At 40.3% G+C, this 18,825-nt stretch overlaps 1 protein-coding gene across 5 annotated transcripts in view; it reads left to right on the top strand.

Annotated features, from left to right (window-relative positions):
* The window catches only part of LOC5565334 (SPRY domain-containing SOCS box protein 3), a 43,051-nt gene that overhangs the window by 3,537 nt on the left and 20,689 nt on the right, over nt 1–18,825 (top strand). For 3 of the 5 annotated variants that reach the window (XM_021846311.1, XM_021846307.1, XM_021846308.1), the window contains exon 2: nt 15,328–16,567. In XM_021846311.1, the coding sequence (XP_021702003.1) occupies nt 16,071–16,567 (497 nt within the window). In that variant the 5' untranslated portion in view covers nt 15,328–16,070. Of the gene's footprint in view, nt 1–15,317; nt 16,568–18,825 lie in introns of all 5 variants that reach the window. The other 2 variants (XM_021846312.1, XM_021846310.1) reach the window with 1 other exon arrangement.

The following is an 18,825-nucleotide window of genomic DNA, read 5'->3' as shown; positions in this document are numbered from 1 at the left end:
TCTCTGGATTCAGTCCCTGTTCCTTACTATTTTCTCTTTTCGACGTTTTGTCTTTTGAGTGTTTTATACCTTCGACGTTTTATCCTTTCGACGTTTTGGCATTCGATGTTCTGCCACCCAACTTTGCCTAAGAGCTGCTCTGTGAATTTCGTTAAAAACTCTTAACAGTTCCTAACAGCTATTATTAGCATTCCTTTGAGCATAATAAAAAAACTTATCTAGAATTTTATCTAAGGAACTCTACATCAGAGTTTGGATTTTGATCTGAATATGCCGATCAAACCATATTCAGAGAAACCGAATCGTATTCAGAGAGCTCGTGAATCAGAACAGTACGTGGCACATTGAATTCTGAGAACCATATGAATGTTGATATTCACTCTCTCGAATGATACATGACGAGAGTGCATTCAAGAGCATTAACTCTCATAGACGACAACGATATCGAGCCATGCAGGAGATTTATGTTTTGCTTAAAATTAGTAACAAAAAAAGATGAAAATCTTCGACGTAAGAACTCACGAGTGAGATGAAAGTCGAAAATTGATGCGACTCGGTTGAAAAGTTTAAGTAATCTCTTGATCCCACCATTAGTATTGTAGTTTGTCCGTCGGAGAGGAAGCACTAGGAGCGAGCTACAGTGGCCCAATTTCATATTCGTACGGGGCACTGTTTTCACATCAAGTTGTTAAAAAAGTGTTAAATGATATATTGAGATTCAAATACTTTATCAATAATGAAGGCACAGAGAAGGTCACCTGCGTGGTTTGTCGTGGCAGCCACAAGTTTTTTGATGTGCTGTCTTCAATCTCGCGAAACAGGATCCCATTCGGCCATGTGTCCGCGTTGAGCGCAGCTTCGAGAAGGCAAGGGTCAATACCGACTTTGAATGAGATGAAGTTCAGGCGATTGGCATCGATTCCCCGCTTTGATGATTTCGGAATCGCTTTGATGATTCCTTAACTAGTTGTTCAGTTTTGGTCGTAAGCATTGTATAGAATATGAAACATATTCGCTTGTGTTTCTTGAGAGAGCAAATGTAACACGTGGAGATCGGCACCATACATAGTAAGGTGTGTGTCTTATTTTCTTTATCGCTACTCACTTAAGGACTGTTCATTTCATAAAGTGGACACCTTGTTTATGCTATATCTTTTTTATTTATTGATGAAATCGTAAACGGTTTTCTGTGTATCGTTCAACTATTATTCTACAATGTTATGAAAATACAGAAACTTACAAAATGCTTTCGGTTGAAGAACTAAATAGTTTTTGCAAAAACTCCTAAGAAAAACTGTTCGTCAAGTTTAAGCATTATTTTTCGCATGAAAAAATCCTAAATTTAATGAACAAATTGTATGTTGGTATCCTTTACTATTCAACTTAAGGTAGAGCTTTTAAAAACATCAATAATATTCCATCAGTTCCTGACGCTGAGTCACTTTAGTGATCTATTCCTTATGGTCAAATTTGCTGATACACCATCTTTTTACTACCAGCAAAAAAGTAAAGTAATAAGCGTGTTCAAAACTGGTTTAGATTACTAAAGAAACTATATACCGTCGATGGGGGTGACAATGGGTCTAGGGGGTGAGATTGGGTCAAAACGGAAAAATATGTTTTGTGAAATATTTCAGCTAATAACGCTGATATTACTAAAATTAATTCATAACAATATTAATTTTTAGAAATAGTAGTTTTTCTGTACTACATCAATAAACTTGCATGTTGAAACTAGATAAAATTTACAACATTAAATTTCTGCTATACAAAGTATCACGCATGTACTCTAGCCTCTATCGTTGTATTAGTAGAATGTTGAAAGTCTTTTCATTACACATCACAGGTATTTTCCGGAATCTGTTTGATTTTCCCACAAAAAAATCATTTTTTTCGGTACGATGTCTAAAACATTGAAAATGGGGGTGAGATTGGGTCAAGCAAGAACGATAGTAAATGAAATCCACTTCTTTGACATTTTACGGTGCCGGGTGTTCTCTTTTTTCATTAAGATGAGTTTATTCTTTCTAAATACAGAATCTCTGAAACATCAAACAAGTCTACTTGAGTATTCCGTGCATTGAATAACAATACAACGCATTTTGACAACTTCTCAAACCAGCAACTGTGTTTCGTGCGCAGCAACATCGTAAATTTTTATCAAAAGGGTGTTTTTTTTCTAAATTTGATTATTTATCAGTGTTTTCATATTATAGAAACATCTCACGGAAGTACAAATGAGTTGGATCGCTGAAATACTGGGATTATGACGTCAACTTCTACCTGAAATTTATTGATCGTGAATTGTCGCACCGAAATTTAACTATTTGTGAAGGTTTAAAATAATCACTGTTTCAGTACACCTTTGGGGAAACTGAATGGGCTTTATAGCAATGTGGATGAGACTTTGAAGACAATTTGAGGGAAAAACCAAGAAAATTTATGTAAACTTGACGATAAATGTTGAGTTTACATATTTTTTCTCAAAGCTTTTCAATTTTCAGTATAATCTTTCTTTTAAGTGGGTTTATCATACTTGTGAAACATCTTAGATATCTTTTTGTCTTGTTTGCATCGTTTTTTGTCAATATTTTTCAGTTGTGAATGGTTTTGAAATCATATTCTCAAAAACAAGTTTTTTCAATTACAGTGACCCAATGTCACCCCCTCTATGGGGTGAGATTGGGTCATTTTTCATTCACTTGTGGTGCCGCTGTGAATAAATATTTTTCTTTGTTAATGTACCATTAAAGTACATACACACCAAATTTGAAGTTTATTGGAGTTAAATTGCGATAGTTATTCAAAAAATAAATCGCACATATCCCATTTTGACCCATTGTCACCCCCAACGACGGTATGTATAAAAAAAGCAAAATCTTGAGTTTTAACCGCATTCTTGGGTACCAAATTTACTCTTTATGGTCGTTTTATTGAAAAATCCCATACTTTTAAAATTATATACGCATGTTTATCGATCTAGAGCAAACTGTAAGCGTTTTTCTCAAAATATTTTGATAGGTAGTCTCAGAATAACACATTCTGAAAATAATACATGCAAAATAAATTTGATTTAATTCAAGCAGTGTTCCCAATCTTGATGATTGTCATTGTGCTTTGAGTGGTCTTCTGAAAATAAATTATTTGTTTTTCTATTGTGCTTAAAATATGACGTGGGGACTAAATCAACAACTCTATGAAGGCGTAAGTTATTTTTATTATAAATACTATATTATTACTTCCGTCTGGACGTACTTTAAACCTTAAAATTCTACTCATATCAGTTCCATTTAAATTTAAGATATTGTTCTTTTAAAAAAATTGATAAAAAATGATTTTATGATATCTGCAAAATTGCTTCTCCAAAAATAACTTGATATTTTTTAGCAAGCTTCTAATTGATGATGCTTTCTAAGTACAACCATTTTTTGAAAATAAAAAATATAAATTGTCGAATTTTCCTGCCGATTTTTAATAATCCTTGATTTTGATAACCTTCAAAAATCGACCGTTCTAAACGTTGTGCCTTATTAGTGTGAAATCATATTATTTTGGTAACTTTTTTATTACCACAGCATTGTACAATATTAGTCGAACGATGTATAGAAAACCGATTTCGATTTCATTGATAAATTAAAAAGATATTGCATGTCCAAAGTGTCCACTTTATAAAATGAACAGTCCTTACACAAACGATAAATGTCATGCGTGTTGTGCGAATACGCGCGCATACAAGGCATAACATTATGACACGTGTGTCAATGATCGTTGAATTTTTCGAAGTCTGCACAAAAATATTCACAAGAGTTCCTAAATATGTAATTGAGGTGTTTTTATTAGGAATTTATACTAACAGTACTTCAAGAATTCTTTCAGGAAGTCCTTCAAGGAAGCAAACAGGATTTTTTTAAATATCCCTTGTAAAAATTCTTAGAGTCCAAAAAGTGATTTCCTTTGAATTCTGCTGGTTGATTAATGGTAGTGTTCTTAGAGATATTCATAGATAAATTATAGCAATGGATGAATCGCTAAAGAAACCTTTCAACTTTTTTTCCTAATGTGTTCAATATTTGGAGGAATTCTGAGTAGAAGTTTTCTAGGGAAATTATAAAACTAATTCCTGGAGAATTATATCAAGTTTGTTAGCTAGAGGAAATCAAAACTAAACACTTTACATACTTCTGGTGAAATTCATGAAACTATTGGAAATTTCCAAACTTCGGAAATCTCAATATGAATTTTTAAGGAATTTGTTAGGAGTGCCTAAAAATAACTCTTGAAAAATATTCTAGATAAAATTCTTTGAAAAATCTTAGTTGTAATCCCAAGAAATTCTTGCAGGAATCGTTGTAATATCTTTGTTTAGCTAAGAATTTTGCAAACTTTTTCGGAGAAGCCCACTCAGCATTTCTGGAGAATTTGCTAGGATAATATCTTCAAACTAATCAGTGCAAATTACTGAAAACATACTTGGAGTATTTATTTTGGGGAATCCTTGCCTAAGGCAATGCTTGGAGATGTGATCAATGAAATTCCTGATTTGGTGCAAATTCTGTATACGGATGCATCTAGTCACAGTTGACGATCAGATCTCGTTCAGTATAGACGCTTTCTATTAGATCGGAGGCTTTGCACAAAAGAGCTGGTTAACAGTGGTTATATATTGTGTTGGAAACAAAGTGAAACAATAGCTAGACAATGGACGGTCTCGTGAAGAATACGCTGATGTTCAGATTTCCGGATGGTGCTCCCGGCCCTAGCGTCGTGGAAATTGCGCGTTTCGTCAAATCGTTCGATGCGGATAAGTTTACAATGGAGAGCAGCTACAAGATTTCCGAGGAACGGTGCATTTGCATCAAATTCATGAACGAACGAGCAATGAAAGACGCTCTCATGCAAAATCCAGAGAATCACGTGTTCCAGTATTCAAGTGGTGAAACGGTCGAAGTCAAAATGTCGGTCGCCGGAGGATGTAGCAAATACATTCGGATTTTTGATCTGCCGCCAGAAGTTCCCGACCAGGAGATTGGTAATGTGCTCGGAAAGTATGGAGTTGTACGTCGGATGGTGCGAGAAAAGTTTCCAGCTCAGCTGGAACTGGACCTAACCACGGGAGTCCGCGGTGTGTACATCGAGATCAAGAAAGAAATCCCGGCAACTCTATTCTTTCTCAACCGGCGAGGAAGAATCTACTACGAAGGTGTGAAGCATAAGTGTTTCTTGTGCAAACAGGAGGGCCATCTGAAGGCAGACTGCCCTCGGAATACATCGAACAACAAACGGAACACGGAAGTGGTCGAAAACGCAGAAGTTGGCCGGCCCGATTCTGCTGGGTCCTCTTCTGTGTCTTCACCGCCACAACCACCTAGTTTCGCTGCGATGCTGAAGAGTAAGCCACCAGTCGTTGGAACTGAGGGAAGTAAGATGACGCTGCTAGTTCCAGGTGCCAAAATGGTGCCTGAACCCGTGTGCAACAGTGAGGAAGGCGAATCGAGCCACGTGGTTAAGGCTCCTGCAACGCAGAATGCTGACAAAACGATTGGCGCAACGGTCGACACGGACGATAGCGACGGCCTGCCGAACATGGAGGTTGATTGCTCGGCAACGAAAAGACAACATGAGGGATCTTCAACAGAAGATGAAGGTAACACGCGAGCTTCCAGAAGCCGGAAGCAGAAAAAGGATAGTGATCCACTAAAAATCATTGAATCCGAGCCCATTCAATCGAAGGGAAAAGATCGGAGGGCAAGGTCGAAGAATTGAGATTAGGGATGCCGTCTTTTGCGAACTTTTAAGTGATGATGACTTTGGCTATGGTTTTGGAGTTTTGATTATGGATGGTTTTTATACTTCTGCTGGGATTTCCTTCGTATTTTATGGCTGCCTTGAAAATCTTTTGCTACGTTTATATGGACATGGTATCGGAAAATGATATGTACTTCTATTGCTTTATGGATTGGAACTTTGGCTACGTCTCAGGTTATGAGCCCGGATAACGATTTACACTTTAATAGGGATCACCTTCCGTTTTATTATTATGACAACTTCAGCAACGTTTACTGTTATGATTTTTGGATAACGATTAATTACTTTGAAAATTTGGCGTTATATTTATTCTGAAATGAACGTTATTCGGAAAGTAGCTTCAATTAACATAAATGCTATAAGAGTTGATGTTAAAAAGTCGCTTTTGAAAGAGTTTATTTTGACCAATGATTTGGATATAGTTCTTCTACAAGAAGTCGCATTTGACGATTTTTCTTTTTTACCATCACACCTTGCCGTTGTAAACCGGGATGGAAAATGCTCTGGAACGGCCTTGCTAGTACGAAAATCCATTGAAGTACATGATTGTATGAAAAGCCCATGTGGGCGAATTATTTCGATGATTATTGATGGTGTTAATTTTGATGTGTAGTAACCCGCGACTTATGTTAGCTACGCAATCAGATCCTTAGCAACGCCATTAACCTTAGAAACCTAAGTTTGTTATTTCAAATAAATATTCATTAGTCTTCCAACCTTCAAACCAGAAGCACCTATTTTATTCAAGCTCTGCTAGAGGTTATTGGCCCAGCCGGTAACCGGAAGAAGAATTCAAAAATTCAAGATGGCACCACCAACAGAAGCAAGTTCCGGATCTCAAGCTGGCGGCGGAAACGGCAGTCGACCTGAAGCAGGAAGCGTTCGAGTTACGACGGGGTCCGTGGCGATGCCGGCCATAGAGAAGTTGAAGGGACGCGAAAATTACTCCACCTGGGCATTCGCGATGCGGATGATATTGATTCGAGAGGGAAGCTGGTGTGCCATCGAACCGGCGGAAGGTGAAGTTGTAGCTGCTGATGTCAAGATGCGTGCGCTGGCGACAATCTGTCTCAGTCTGGAGAGCTATAATTATAGCCTCGTCCAGGACGCGGCGGATGCAGCGGAAGCATGGAGGAAACTCGGTACAGCATTTCAAGACACCGGGTTGACACGGAAAATCGGCCTACTCCGGAAGTTGACGTCCATCCGGTTGGTGAGTAGCTCAAGCGTGGAGGAATACGTCAACGAGCTGATGAGCACCACCCACAAGCTTGCTTCGATTGGGTTCAAGGTGGACGACTCGTGGCTGGTGGCGTTGCTGCTGATGGGGCTACCAGAACATTACGAGCCCATGATTATGGGACTGGAGGCCTCCGGAGCAAATCTGACCTCGGATGCGGTGAAAGCGAAAATTCTTCAAGATGTGAAGTTCGAGAGGGGACCAACGAACAGCAACGATGAAGGTGCACTGTACACGCGAGGCATGAATTCGACCAAATTCAAGGGGCAAGCCAAGAAGAAACCCGAGAAGACGTGCTTCAACTGTGGCAAGCCAGGCCATTTTGCGTCGAAATGTCCGGACAAGTTGGTCAGCAAGACGAAATCGAAGTCGAGCGGGCTCTGCAGTATTTTTGCGATCGGCGATGTTCAAGCAGACGCCTGGTACTTTGATTCAGGAGCGACGTGTCACATGGCCAGACCGAACCAGGTTTTCATGGACGAAACAGCACTGCAGCACGCGGTGGGGACCGCGAACAATGGCAGCATGGAGGCCATGTCTAGAGGAACAGTTGCGTTGCAGATTCCGGATGGTACGATCGATGTTCACGGAGTGTTGAAAATTCCCAATTTGGCAACTAACCTGTTGTCGGTAAGTTCGATCTGCAAGAGAGGCCATACCATGAAATTCACTGCGGACAAATGTGAAGTGCTGAATGAGGACGGTGAGCTGGTCGTTTCCGGCAAGGAAGAAGGCGGCCTGTACCGTTTGAATCAGACGAAGCGAACGTTTCTGGCGAATGGAATTCAGTTGTGGCATCGGAGGATGGGCCACCTGAACGATTCAAGTCTGAAGCAGCTCAAGAATGTGTCCGATGGCGTGGATTTTCAAGGCGAGAAGGTGAAGGATTGCACGGTGTGTCTGGAAGGGAAACAATCACGAAGACCATTTCCCAAGAGCGAAACCAGCGCATCAGAACTGCTAGAGCTGGTGCATTCCGATCTCTGCGGACCAGTGGAGATTCCTTCCATGGGTGGCAGTCGATATTTTGTGACGTTTCTCGATGATGCAAGCAAGAGAGTGGCCGTTTACTTCCTGAAGGCAAAAAGTGAAGCCCTGGCGGCGTTCAAGTTGTTTCGAGCGAAGGCGGAGCGGCAAACAGGTAAAAAGCTAAAAATCCTCAGGACAGACAATGGGCGTGAGTACATGAACAACGAATTCCGGAAGACACTGGAGAAAGATGGCATCCGTCATCAGAGGTCGTGTCCATACACTCCGGAACAGAACGGCACGGCAGAGAGGATGAATAGAACCCTTGTGGAGAAGGCTAGATGTCTGCTGAACGATGCGCGCATGCAGAAAGAATTCTGGGCGGAGGCAATTTCGACGGCAGCATACCTGGTGAACCGATCACCGGCCAGGTCCATTGGGAACAAGACACCGGAAGAACTGTGGACTGGCAAGAGGCCCGATTTGCGGCACCTGAAGGTTTTCGGTACGACTGTGATGGTCCATGTTCCCAAGGTAAAGCGTAGGAAGTTCGATCCGAAGGCGGTGAAGGGCGTTTTCGTAGGCTATTGCGAGGACACGAAGGGATTCCGGGTTTATCTCCCGGAGAACCACAAGTTCGAGATCAGTCGTGACGTGGAAGCGGTTAACGAGGACGGGCAGGTTTCCCGAACCGAGAGTCCTCAAGCGGTTCGACCGGTGCAATTCATGGAGCTGTATACTGAAGAGACCATTGTGCCCGTTGAATGTCTAGATGTGAACGCCAACAATTCCGATGATGAGGAGGAAGGTGCAGCAATCAACAACACGCTGGAGACGTCTGGCGATGATTTTGAAGACGCCTGCAGCGACCACGCGCTCCCACCGCAACAATTAAGACCAGTTGAAGAAAGTCAACAAGGGTTGAGGCGCAGCGGTCGGGAGCGCATTTGTCCAGGCAAGTATGATGATTTTGTAACTTACGGTACGTTTTCTGGCGAAGTTATTCCCCCCCAGCCATCTGCTCCATCGATGCTTGTGGAGGACGTTCCACAGAGCTACGACGAGGTCATGCGGCGACCTGATCGTGATTGCTGGATCGCGGCGATGAAGCAAGAGATGGCGTCATTGAGCGAAAACCAGACCTGGACGTTATCGAATCTGCCAGAGGGACGCAAAGCCATCCGAAACAAGTGGGTTTTTGCTATCAAGCGAGGACCTGATGGAAGCCTGGAGCGATATAAAGCGCGGCTTGTCGTGAAGGGGTGTTCCCAGAAGCCTGGAGTGGACTACGAGGAAGTCTACGCCCCCGTAGTACGGTATTCGACCATTCGTTACCTGATGGCGGTGGCAACGAAGTTCGACTTAGATGTGGACCAGATGGACGTGGTTACCGCATTCTTGCAAGGCGAGCTGGGTGACGAGCAGATTTTCATGGTCCAGCCTGAAGGATTCGCGGTTCCAAATGGCAAGGTCTGCAAGCTGAACAAGGCTTTATACGGTCTGAAGCAATCGAGCCGAGTATGGAATGCGAACCTGGACGAGGTGCTGCGAGAATTCGGCCTGCAAAGATCGCGGGTAGACACCTGCCTGTACTGGATGCTGGATGGAGAGAAAATGCTTTTCGTGACGATATACGTAGACGACCTGTTGATATTCACAAACGACCGACGATTGAAGAAGAGGCTGAAGGATTTTTTGATGCAGCGATTTAAAATGAAGGACCTGGGTGAGGCCACACACTGCCTTGGCATTCGGATCCAGCGGGATCGACGTGAAGGCAAGCTTTCGTTGGACCAACAGGCGTATATTGAGGAGATCGTTCGTCGTTTTGGAATGACGAATGCGAATCCGGTAGCAGCTCCGGCGGATCCGAGCGGTAGACTGGAAAAGTCGATGGCCCCGAAGACTGAAAGAGAGAAAATGGAGATGAGAGATGTGCCGTACAAAGAAGCAGTAGGATGTTTGTCGTTCGTGGCCCAGACAACTCGACCCGACATTGCGTTTGCTGTGAATGCGGTAAGCCAATTTTCATCGAACCCTGGCAGGCAGCATTGGGAAGCTGTTAAGCGTATCATCCGATACCTAAAGGGCACGGCTACGAAGAAATTACAGTACAAGAGGGACGAGAATGGACAACTGGTCGGATATAGCGATGCCGATTGGGGAGGAGATCCAGATAGCCGCAGATCGACAACCGGCTACGTCTTTACGATGCAGGGTGCTGCCATAGCCTGGAATGTGAAGAAACAGCCGACTGTAGCACTTTCGTCATGCGAGGCGGAGTATATGGCGCTCTCCCGGAGCATTCAAGAAGCCATGTGGTGGAGCAATCTTCGGTCGGAATTCACCAACGTTGGACCGGTTCCGATGTTCTGCGACAACCAGTCAGCAATCAGCATCGCAGGCAACGGATCCTATAATCCCAGGACGAAGCATGTTAGCATCCGCTATCATTTCGTGCACGAGAGTTTGGAGAATGGCGTGGTCAAACTTGGCTACACGCCCACTTCGAGCCAACCGGCAGATGGATTCACCAAACCGCTGGCTACACCAAACCAGCAGAAGTTTTGCCATTTTATAGGCGTCGCAGATTAGGGAGGAGTGATGTGTAGTAACCCGCGACTTATGTTAGCTACGCAATCAGATCCTTAGCAACGCCATTAACCTTAGAAACCTAAGTTTGTTATTTCAAATAAATATTCATTAGTCTTCCAACCTTCAAACCAGAAGCACCTATTTTATTCAAGCTCTGCTAGAAATTTTGTAAATATTTACGCGCATGCTGGTTCTCAGTTCAAAGCAGAGCGGGATGATTTGTTCGAAGTTCAGACAATTACTCACATGAGTAAAGTTGCAGCTACCGATACGATAGTAGGCGGTGATTTCAATTGTATTTTGGAAAATGATGATACCCGTGGGAACTTCAAGAACGTTTGCCGAGGTTTAAAAACCCTTACAAATCGGTTCAATCTTATGGATGTTGAGCTGAAGATCAAAGGTCATAAAAAGCAATTTACCTTTTTTAGGAATGATGCCGCCTCGCGCATCGATCGATTTTATTCAACGAACAATTTGTTTAAAAAAATTAGTAAATTTGAAACTAATGCGATTCCCTTCTCTGACCACCATGCGATCCAATTCTGTTACCAAATTGAACCCAATCTAAGGTCACCTGTCGTAGGGAGAGGGTACTGGAAGATTAAAAATTTCTTGTTGCAAGATGCTGACGTAATCGAAGAGTTCGATAATGTGTATAATAGTTTAAAATCCAGAAATAAGTACAATAACAATTTTGCAGAATGGTGGTCTTTCGACGTTAAAAACAAGATAAGGCAATTTTACAAATCAAAATTTTTTGAATTCAGTAATCGATACCGAACTCAAAGAGATCTTTGTTACGCTAAGCTGAAACAGTTAGAAATCAAACAAATGAATGATCAAAATGTGAGTGATGAATTAGCAAAAACCAAATCAGATATTATAAATATAGAAACTAATCGCCTGAAATCCATAAGCTCCAATTTTAAACCAAACACGATGTTGGAGAACGAAAAAATGGGTATTTACCAAGTATCTAAAATTGTGAAAATGCAATCTAACCCTAAGGTGCTACAGCTAAAAAATGGTAAAGGTGTTCTTTGTGATCAATTAGAAACTAAGCAAATAGTTTATGATCATTATAAGGATTTGTTCGCTGGAAGGCATGATAATGTTGCAGCTGACTGTATGTTGAATTCATTAACCAAAGTTCTAAGTGCAAATTCGAAACAAGATCTTATTGAACCCATAACAGAAAATGAATTGCTAGATACTATTAAACGCTGTACTTTGAAAAAAGCACCTGGGCCAGATGGGATCACCTACGAGTTTTATCTAGTTCACTACACTACATTAAAAACCGATCTACTAAAGCTTTTCAACGGAATATTTAACGGTTCAGTGAAACCATTAGAGAGTTTTTCCGATGGGATTGTGACACTAATCCCGAAAATAGGAAACAAGAATGACATAAACAATTATAGACCAATTAGTCTATTGAACACCGACTACAAGCTTTTATGTAAAATTATCGCAAACCGTCTTAAGAAATGTCTTGAAGAACTTATTGATGAGGGCCAAACAGCTGGTATCAAAAACAAAAGTTGTACAGATAATCTCGACATCATTCGTACTCTTGTAATTAAAGCTCAACAATCAAAAAAATTCAAATTTGCTTTGCTCAGTCTAGATCTGGAGAAAGCTTTTGACAAGGTTTGCCATGAACGTTTGTGGGAAATCATGCTTAAGTTTGATATACCGCAACAAGTCGTAAACTGCATTAAGCAGCTATACAAAAATGCCTTTTCTAAAGTTTTAGTAAACGGGTTTTTGACACAATCCTTTAAAATAGAGAAATCAGTACGACAAGGTTGTCCTTTGTCAATGTTACTTTTCACGTTATACATTGAGCCATTAATAAGACATTTAAATAAAAGTTTATCAGGAATTCTGATTTTGAACAGATTCGTACGTGTTCTTGCTTTCGCAGATGATTTGACTTTGATCATTAGATCTGACCAAGAAATTGATGCAGTGATGGAAATTTTAGAAAATTTCTCTAAATTCGCTGGTATAAAGCTGAATTTAAGGAAATCAGGTTTTTTGCGTTTTAACAATTGTGCGATAGGACCACAGAAGATCACTGAAAAAGATGAATTGAAAATTTTAGGTATTTTTATTGGTACCAATTATAGAAAAGTAGTCGAAACCAACTACAGAAAAGTTATTCAAGCAATAAATGCTACAATCCAAGCTCATATGTCTAGAAGACTTAATCTTTTGGAAAAGGTCGTTGTTTTAAACACCTATATTCTCTCGAAATTGTGGTATGTTGCTCAAATCTTACCAGCCAGCAATATACACATTGCACAAATACGTAAAATAACGGGAAGTTTTTTATGGGGTTATCATAGAATTTTTAAAATAGAACGCTCACAATTATACTTGCATTATTTTAAGGGAGGGTTGAATTTAATAGATGTAGACACTCAGTGTAAATCTCTTTTCGTGAGAAGTTTACTTTTCAAAGGTGCCACTGCTATAAGTCACTATTTGATAAGAACACACAATTTGAAAGGACTAAGTTTAAATACACAACGTCTTATTCAGAAAGCAAAAGAAATCAAAGATATGACGCATCTAGTAACTAACAAGCAAATTTATGAATACATGTTAACTAAACTAAATATTGAAACTAAGGTTGAAAAAAAGTATCCCCAAATACATTGGGAAGTAGTATGGGAGAACATCAATCAAAACTTTTTAAGTTTATCAGCTAGGTCAACATTGTATGAGATATTTAATGACATCATTCCGAACAAAATTAAAATGTTTAACAATCTTGCTAACATAGATAACTTTTCATGCGATGTGTGTGGAAAACCAGATAATAACGTTCATCGGTTCATGAATTGTATAAAAACAGCTGATATATGGAACTGGGTGTCTGACATAATCAAAAACCGATTAAAAATTAAAATAACTTCGCCACATTTGCTACTTTATCGTGGAATAGGAAAACATAATTGTAGATTAAAAGCAGCATTATGGCTAGTATGTGAAGCAATAGTGTACAATGTCAAAAATCATAAGAATCCAAGTTTATACATGTTCATGAAAGATATACGAGATTATAGATGGAATAATCGTATACTGTTTTGTAAACATTTCAAAAACTATCTTAACATCTGTTGAACACCAACAGAATTTAGTTAATGATTAGAATTAAGGTACATTTTATTTAAAAAAAACACTATGTATGTTAGACTATACATTGTTATGTTTGTGAATGTTGTAAAAAGTTAAATAAACAGTAAAAATGAAAAAAAAAAAGACACCGGCACGTTAATGCTTCCAGTGGACGATTTTGTCATTTGAAGGAAACAAACAGATTGATTCCAGAAGAGAAATTGAATTTCTGGAAGAAAGCTCTTGGAGGAGCTCCCAGAAGTTTCTGTGAACAAACTTTTTGATTAGCCGCATTTTAATCTGTGAAATCGTGCTAAATGAATATGGCATGCAGATATGTACAGGAATATTTTGAACATCTATATGAGAAATCAAACTTCAATACCTTCCAATACCTTTCCATATGGGACAGTTTTGTTGTTATAGTTTATGGAGTTATTAAAGGTGAATCCCGAGATAGTTTTTAGTATCAATTTCTAAAAAAATATCATGAGGGATTACTGAAGATATCGGAAGAAACTGGACGAACTTTATAAGGAACAAAACGAAAAGATTCTTGAGATGATTCTTAAAATATAAAATTCGTATAGTGAGATTGAAGGTGTAGTTTCCGACCAAGTTCGAGAGAGAACGCACGAAGAAATTTCTTAAAAAATATTTAGGAGTATTCCCTACAAACTTTCCAGAATGTTACTTGTATTTGAAAATAGTTTTGTCAAGATTCCATTGATCTATTCTTGAGGAGATATATTGAGAGAAATTCTGTGTAATTTTCTTGTTGAGATTAAGAAATCATGTTTTAGGACAGTGTTCATTACTAACTAAGTGAAAACATGTTTTCTATTAAATGTGTTGTATAGACAGTTTGAGAACAACTAATTTCTTGATGTAATACACAATTTTATTTTGTCTTTCGAATGTCGTGAAAAGATATTGTTTATGTTCGTCCCAATCAGAGATATTTACAATCAAAGTAGACGTATGTTTGCAAGAAAAACAAAGGAACCGAAACGAACCCAAACGAAAAGAAATAGCGAGTTTCTTTACTCACCAAATTACGCATTTTTTCAATGCTCTAAAAGTGATTCATATATTGATGTCTATAGATAGAAGTGACACAAAACACTTTTTTTTGGCAAAGTTGCTTGAAATTCAATGGAATACAAGTTTGCTGAAGCATGTATATATAATTTCTACAAATAAGAAAGTTAGTTACTCCATTTCTATAAAAAATGTGGACCACCCTAATTTTCAATAACACCGAACAAAGGGCCTTACTTATACAAACATCTTTGTAGAATACGGTGTCCGTCTAATGTTTCATTATAAAATTAAGCTCAAAATGCATCTGTCTGCGTAAAACTACTTTAAGGACCATAGTCCATTGGTAGGACAATTGAAGAGGGGATTGAATAACCTTTGGGTTGAAGTCCCTTAAAACTCATGATTTTTTTTGTGCGTAGGACGTTCTACTCACTTCTCGCACCTTTGCCTTCAAAAATCTGATATTTCCAGCCTTTCGATTGTTCAGTCTCATGTTTTCAGCCTTTTGTGAATCCAGCCTAATGTTTTTCAGCCTTCCGTAGGTATCTCGAGCTGTATAGGTTCCAGTCGTTCCTGATCCCGTAACAAGTGGCGACCCGCACCAAAAAAGGATATTCGTATGACTTTGATACTGATTTTGCTATTTTTGAAAAACATTTGCATATTTTTTAACAAATTGGTTCTGCGTTGTTACAACTCCTTCCTGATTCATCCGAACAACAATCATCTGGAGAACGGTGGCAAGCACGGAGGGAATCGATACCGATCCCGAACGGTTGGCAATCACAAGCTGTACTACAACGATAAGGATTTGTTGGTTCGACCGCGAAGATCTCGGCGCATTCGGAACGAACAATTGCAGCAACAACAGCAGCAACATCTGTTGGTCGATAGGGATAGCTACGGAAAGTACTACTGAGCGCCATATATGGAGGAGCAACGCCTGGAAACGTGACTCACCTAGCTAGACTCCGTAGGAAATAGTAATTCAATTACTTAAAACAAAAAAATTGACTTCAGTTCAACTCTGATTAACATCTTATCAGCTAGTTGATCCAAACCACCCTCCACATCTTCGATTACCCACATTTTAGCGTAATTGAATCCTTTATTGTGAGAAGTTCGCTGACCCTCCACTCGCGTAGCATAAATCCATCACATCAACCGAGGGGGAGAAGGAATATAGAAAACCACTTGTCATTACGCGAGCCAGGGTCGCCGCTTGGGGTGGTTGCAATGGCTTAGGGAGCATACGTAAGAAATCCAACAATCAAACCTATCCCCAATGACCATTCAGGATAACCGCAACAGTAACACCAGCACTCAAACGACCTCCCAAGAATCTATTTCGAGTTCGTCTGTCAACGCGACCAGTTCCGGATCAAGTCATGCTAGGCTAACGATACGCGCCCCAGTTCTGTCCAGTAATGGTTCCGGAAGTGCAATTGCAGGAGGATCGGCTGCCGGCACCGCTTCCAGCCATCGTCCTGCGATGGACAACGAACTAGCGGAAGTAGCTTCTTCAGCAGCGGCGTCGGCTGTCGAGGACAATAATAACCACTTCCGGGGGGAGAGGCCCCTGCAGAATGGCTGCGAGGACAAGTGGAGCTGGAGCAAGCGGGACCGCTCGAAGGAGGTGTGGCTCAGCGGAACCAACAATCGGACGGTGCATTTCCATCCGAATTGGAGCAAGGGCACGGCCGGGATTCGGGGCACCCGGGTACTCAACAATGGACGCTATTACTGGGAGCTAAGTGTGTCACAGCGGGTCTTCGGGACGAGGTGAGTAAGAGTAAGCGAGGAAATGTTGCAATTCTATATGAGTGGGGAAGGATACCAAGATGTGGAATGTTTCGCCGACGGGATTGCATGTCTGCATGTGCGGTGAATGGTTATGATGTAAGGGAGGAAGTTGGAAAATCGATAAGGGAAAGTATAATGGGAATTTTGTGTTTGTTTGTACCGTTCGATAGTTTGAGTGTGCGACACTTGTTGTCGGGATTCAAAGTTTTTTTTTTTTCATTTGCATCATATACAGAAATACATGTTGGCAATTTCAAATAGGCACCTGTTTTCTCACACAGTCTCTCTAGCACTAAATTAAAATCTTACTTCCTGTCATTTAGTTGAAGTACAAAGCATTACCATTTTTTTGTGACCAGGCGTGAATTGGGTTTTTTGGACGTATACAAAGAGTGTACGAGAGGCGAATACACGACACTGAAGAAGTCTGTAAGTCGCAGATTAAATAGGCCTATATGCCACAAGATAAGCATAATATTGGAATTCAATGGAATTTTCTAGTCTTACTAGGGCAAACGTACCATTAGTGGTATAAAGTGGGTTTGTGTGTAGTATGCTTCGGCAACTGTTCGGCAGGCAACAGTGGTGCTCCCTGTGGAAAAAAAATAAATCAAAGTAATCCAGGCTACTATGTTCTATACAGCAAAAAAGCAGTGTTTCTTTGAAAGTACTCGCTGATTGTCGCAACTGTTGCTGAATTGTGTGTTGTGAAGTTTTTTTTCGCGTTAAAGAATGTTTATTTCCATGAAAATGATGTAACTTCCATTAATCCTCTAATACCCAAATTTTTATTTTCGATTTAAGTATTATTTTTCGTTATCTAAAATCGTTCTAAACACGTTTTGGGCAATTATTTATTTTTATTCGCCAATTTTTAAATTTTGGTTTTTGATTTTTATAATTTTTATTTTTGAACATCCCTAGCTTTTCTCATTTTTCTTGAAGCCTTTTCTAGTCATTGATTTTTGGCAATAATAAAAATTTAAATTTTTATGGCTCTTTTAACATTAAATTTTTTATTTTTTTTCGGAGCGTATTTTATTTTCCGTGTAACTAACGGAAAAACAGGTTTGAAATTATATTAATACCACCAGGCTCTTCTTTTGTGATAGGTTGATCGTAGAAAAATATAAAAGGTACGATTTTTTATATTACACGTTAAATGAACCCAGGCATTTGTAGGTTATATAAGAATGCAATTTTTCAAACAATTTCTAAAAATACAAAAAAGTTTCAAAAGTCATAAAAACTTTTCTAATATGCCTGTTATGAGTCAAAGTATAAGCCAAAAATAAAAACATTTTGATTTCCGAGCTACGAATAAATATACAAAATTCCAAAGTGTACCCCGTCTAAAGGCGGGGTTGGGTATTAGAGGGTTAATTGAAGTAAAATTTCAAGTTATTGAATGATCATGAGCATGAGCATGAGCATATATGACCGTACAATTCGTAGTTGCTACTCCGTGATTGACTAGAGCAATCGAAGTTGCACAGGGAATCAATGAATGGGGCTTGGGATTAGCTAACCATTCTTCAATGTGCACAAATCGAGAGCTCAAATTTTAAAAGTCAATAACAGCGCCGGCCACGTCCTTACGGTCATCGAGGAAGGGAAGGAATGTTAGCTAGACAACCGTTGTTACTAGAGACCGAAGAATCTTCTGCATCTCCACAGTTGTCATGGAAAGGATATTGGGTTAGTGGGATAAGGTAAAGATCTGGGAGTCACCAGCGATTGGTGATGCGATCCATGAAACATTCACGCCTAACCCGTTTAACGCCATTATTTATTCATGCCGCGCGAGCGACGCGCAACACGATTGATCCTGCTCACATCACCCGCCCCCGCAGGAGCAAGCGACACGAGCAAAGGATCAAACACTACTGACCCTACCCGCGAATCACGCCACTATTTATTCATGCCGCGCGAGCGACGCGCAACACGATTGATCCTGCTCACATCGCCCGCCCCCGCAGGAGCAAGCGACACGAGCAAAGGATCAAACACTACTGACCCTACCCGCGAATCACGCCACTATTTATTCATGCCGCGCGAGCGACGCGCAACACGATTGATCCTGCTCACATCACCCGCCCCCGCAGGAGCAAGCGACACGAGCAAAGGATCAAACACTACTGACCCTACCCGCGAATCACGCCACTATTTATTCATGCCGCGCGAGCGACGCGCAACACGATTGATCCTGCTCACATCGCCCGCCCCCGCAGGAGCAA

This window comes from Aedes aegypti, chromosome 2 (assembly GCF_002204515.2).
Source record: "Aedes aegypti strain LVP_AGWG chromosome 2, AaegL5.0 Primary Assembly, whole genome shotgun sequence".
NCBI lineage: Eukaryota > Metazoa > Arthropoda > Insecta > Diptera > Culicidae > Aedes > Aedes aegypti.
Note: the sequence above shows the minus strand (reverse complement) of the source record. Positions and strands in the feature narration are given on the sequence as shown.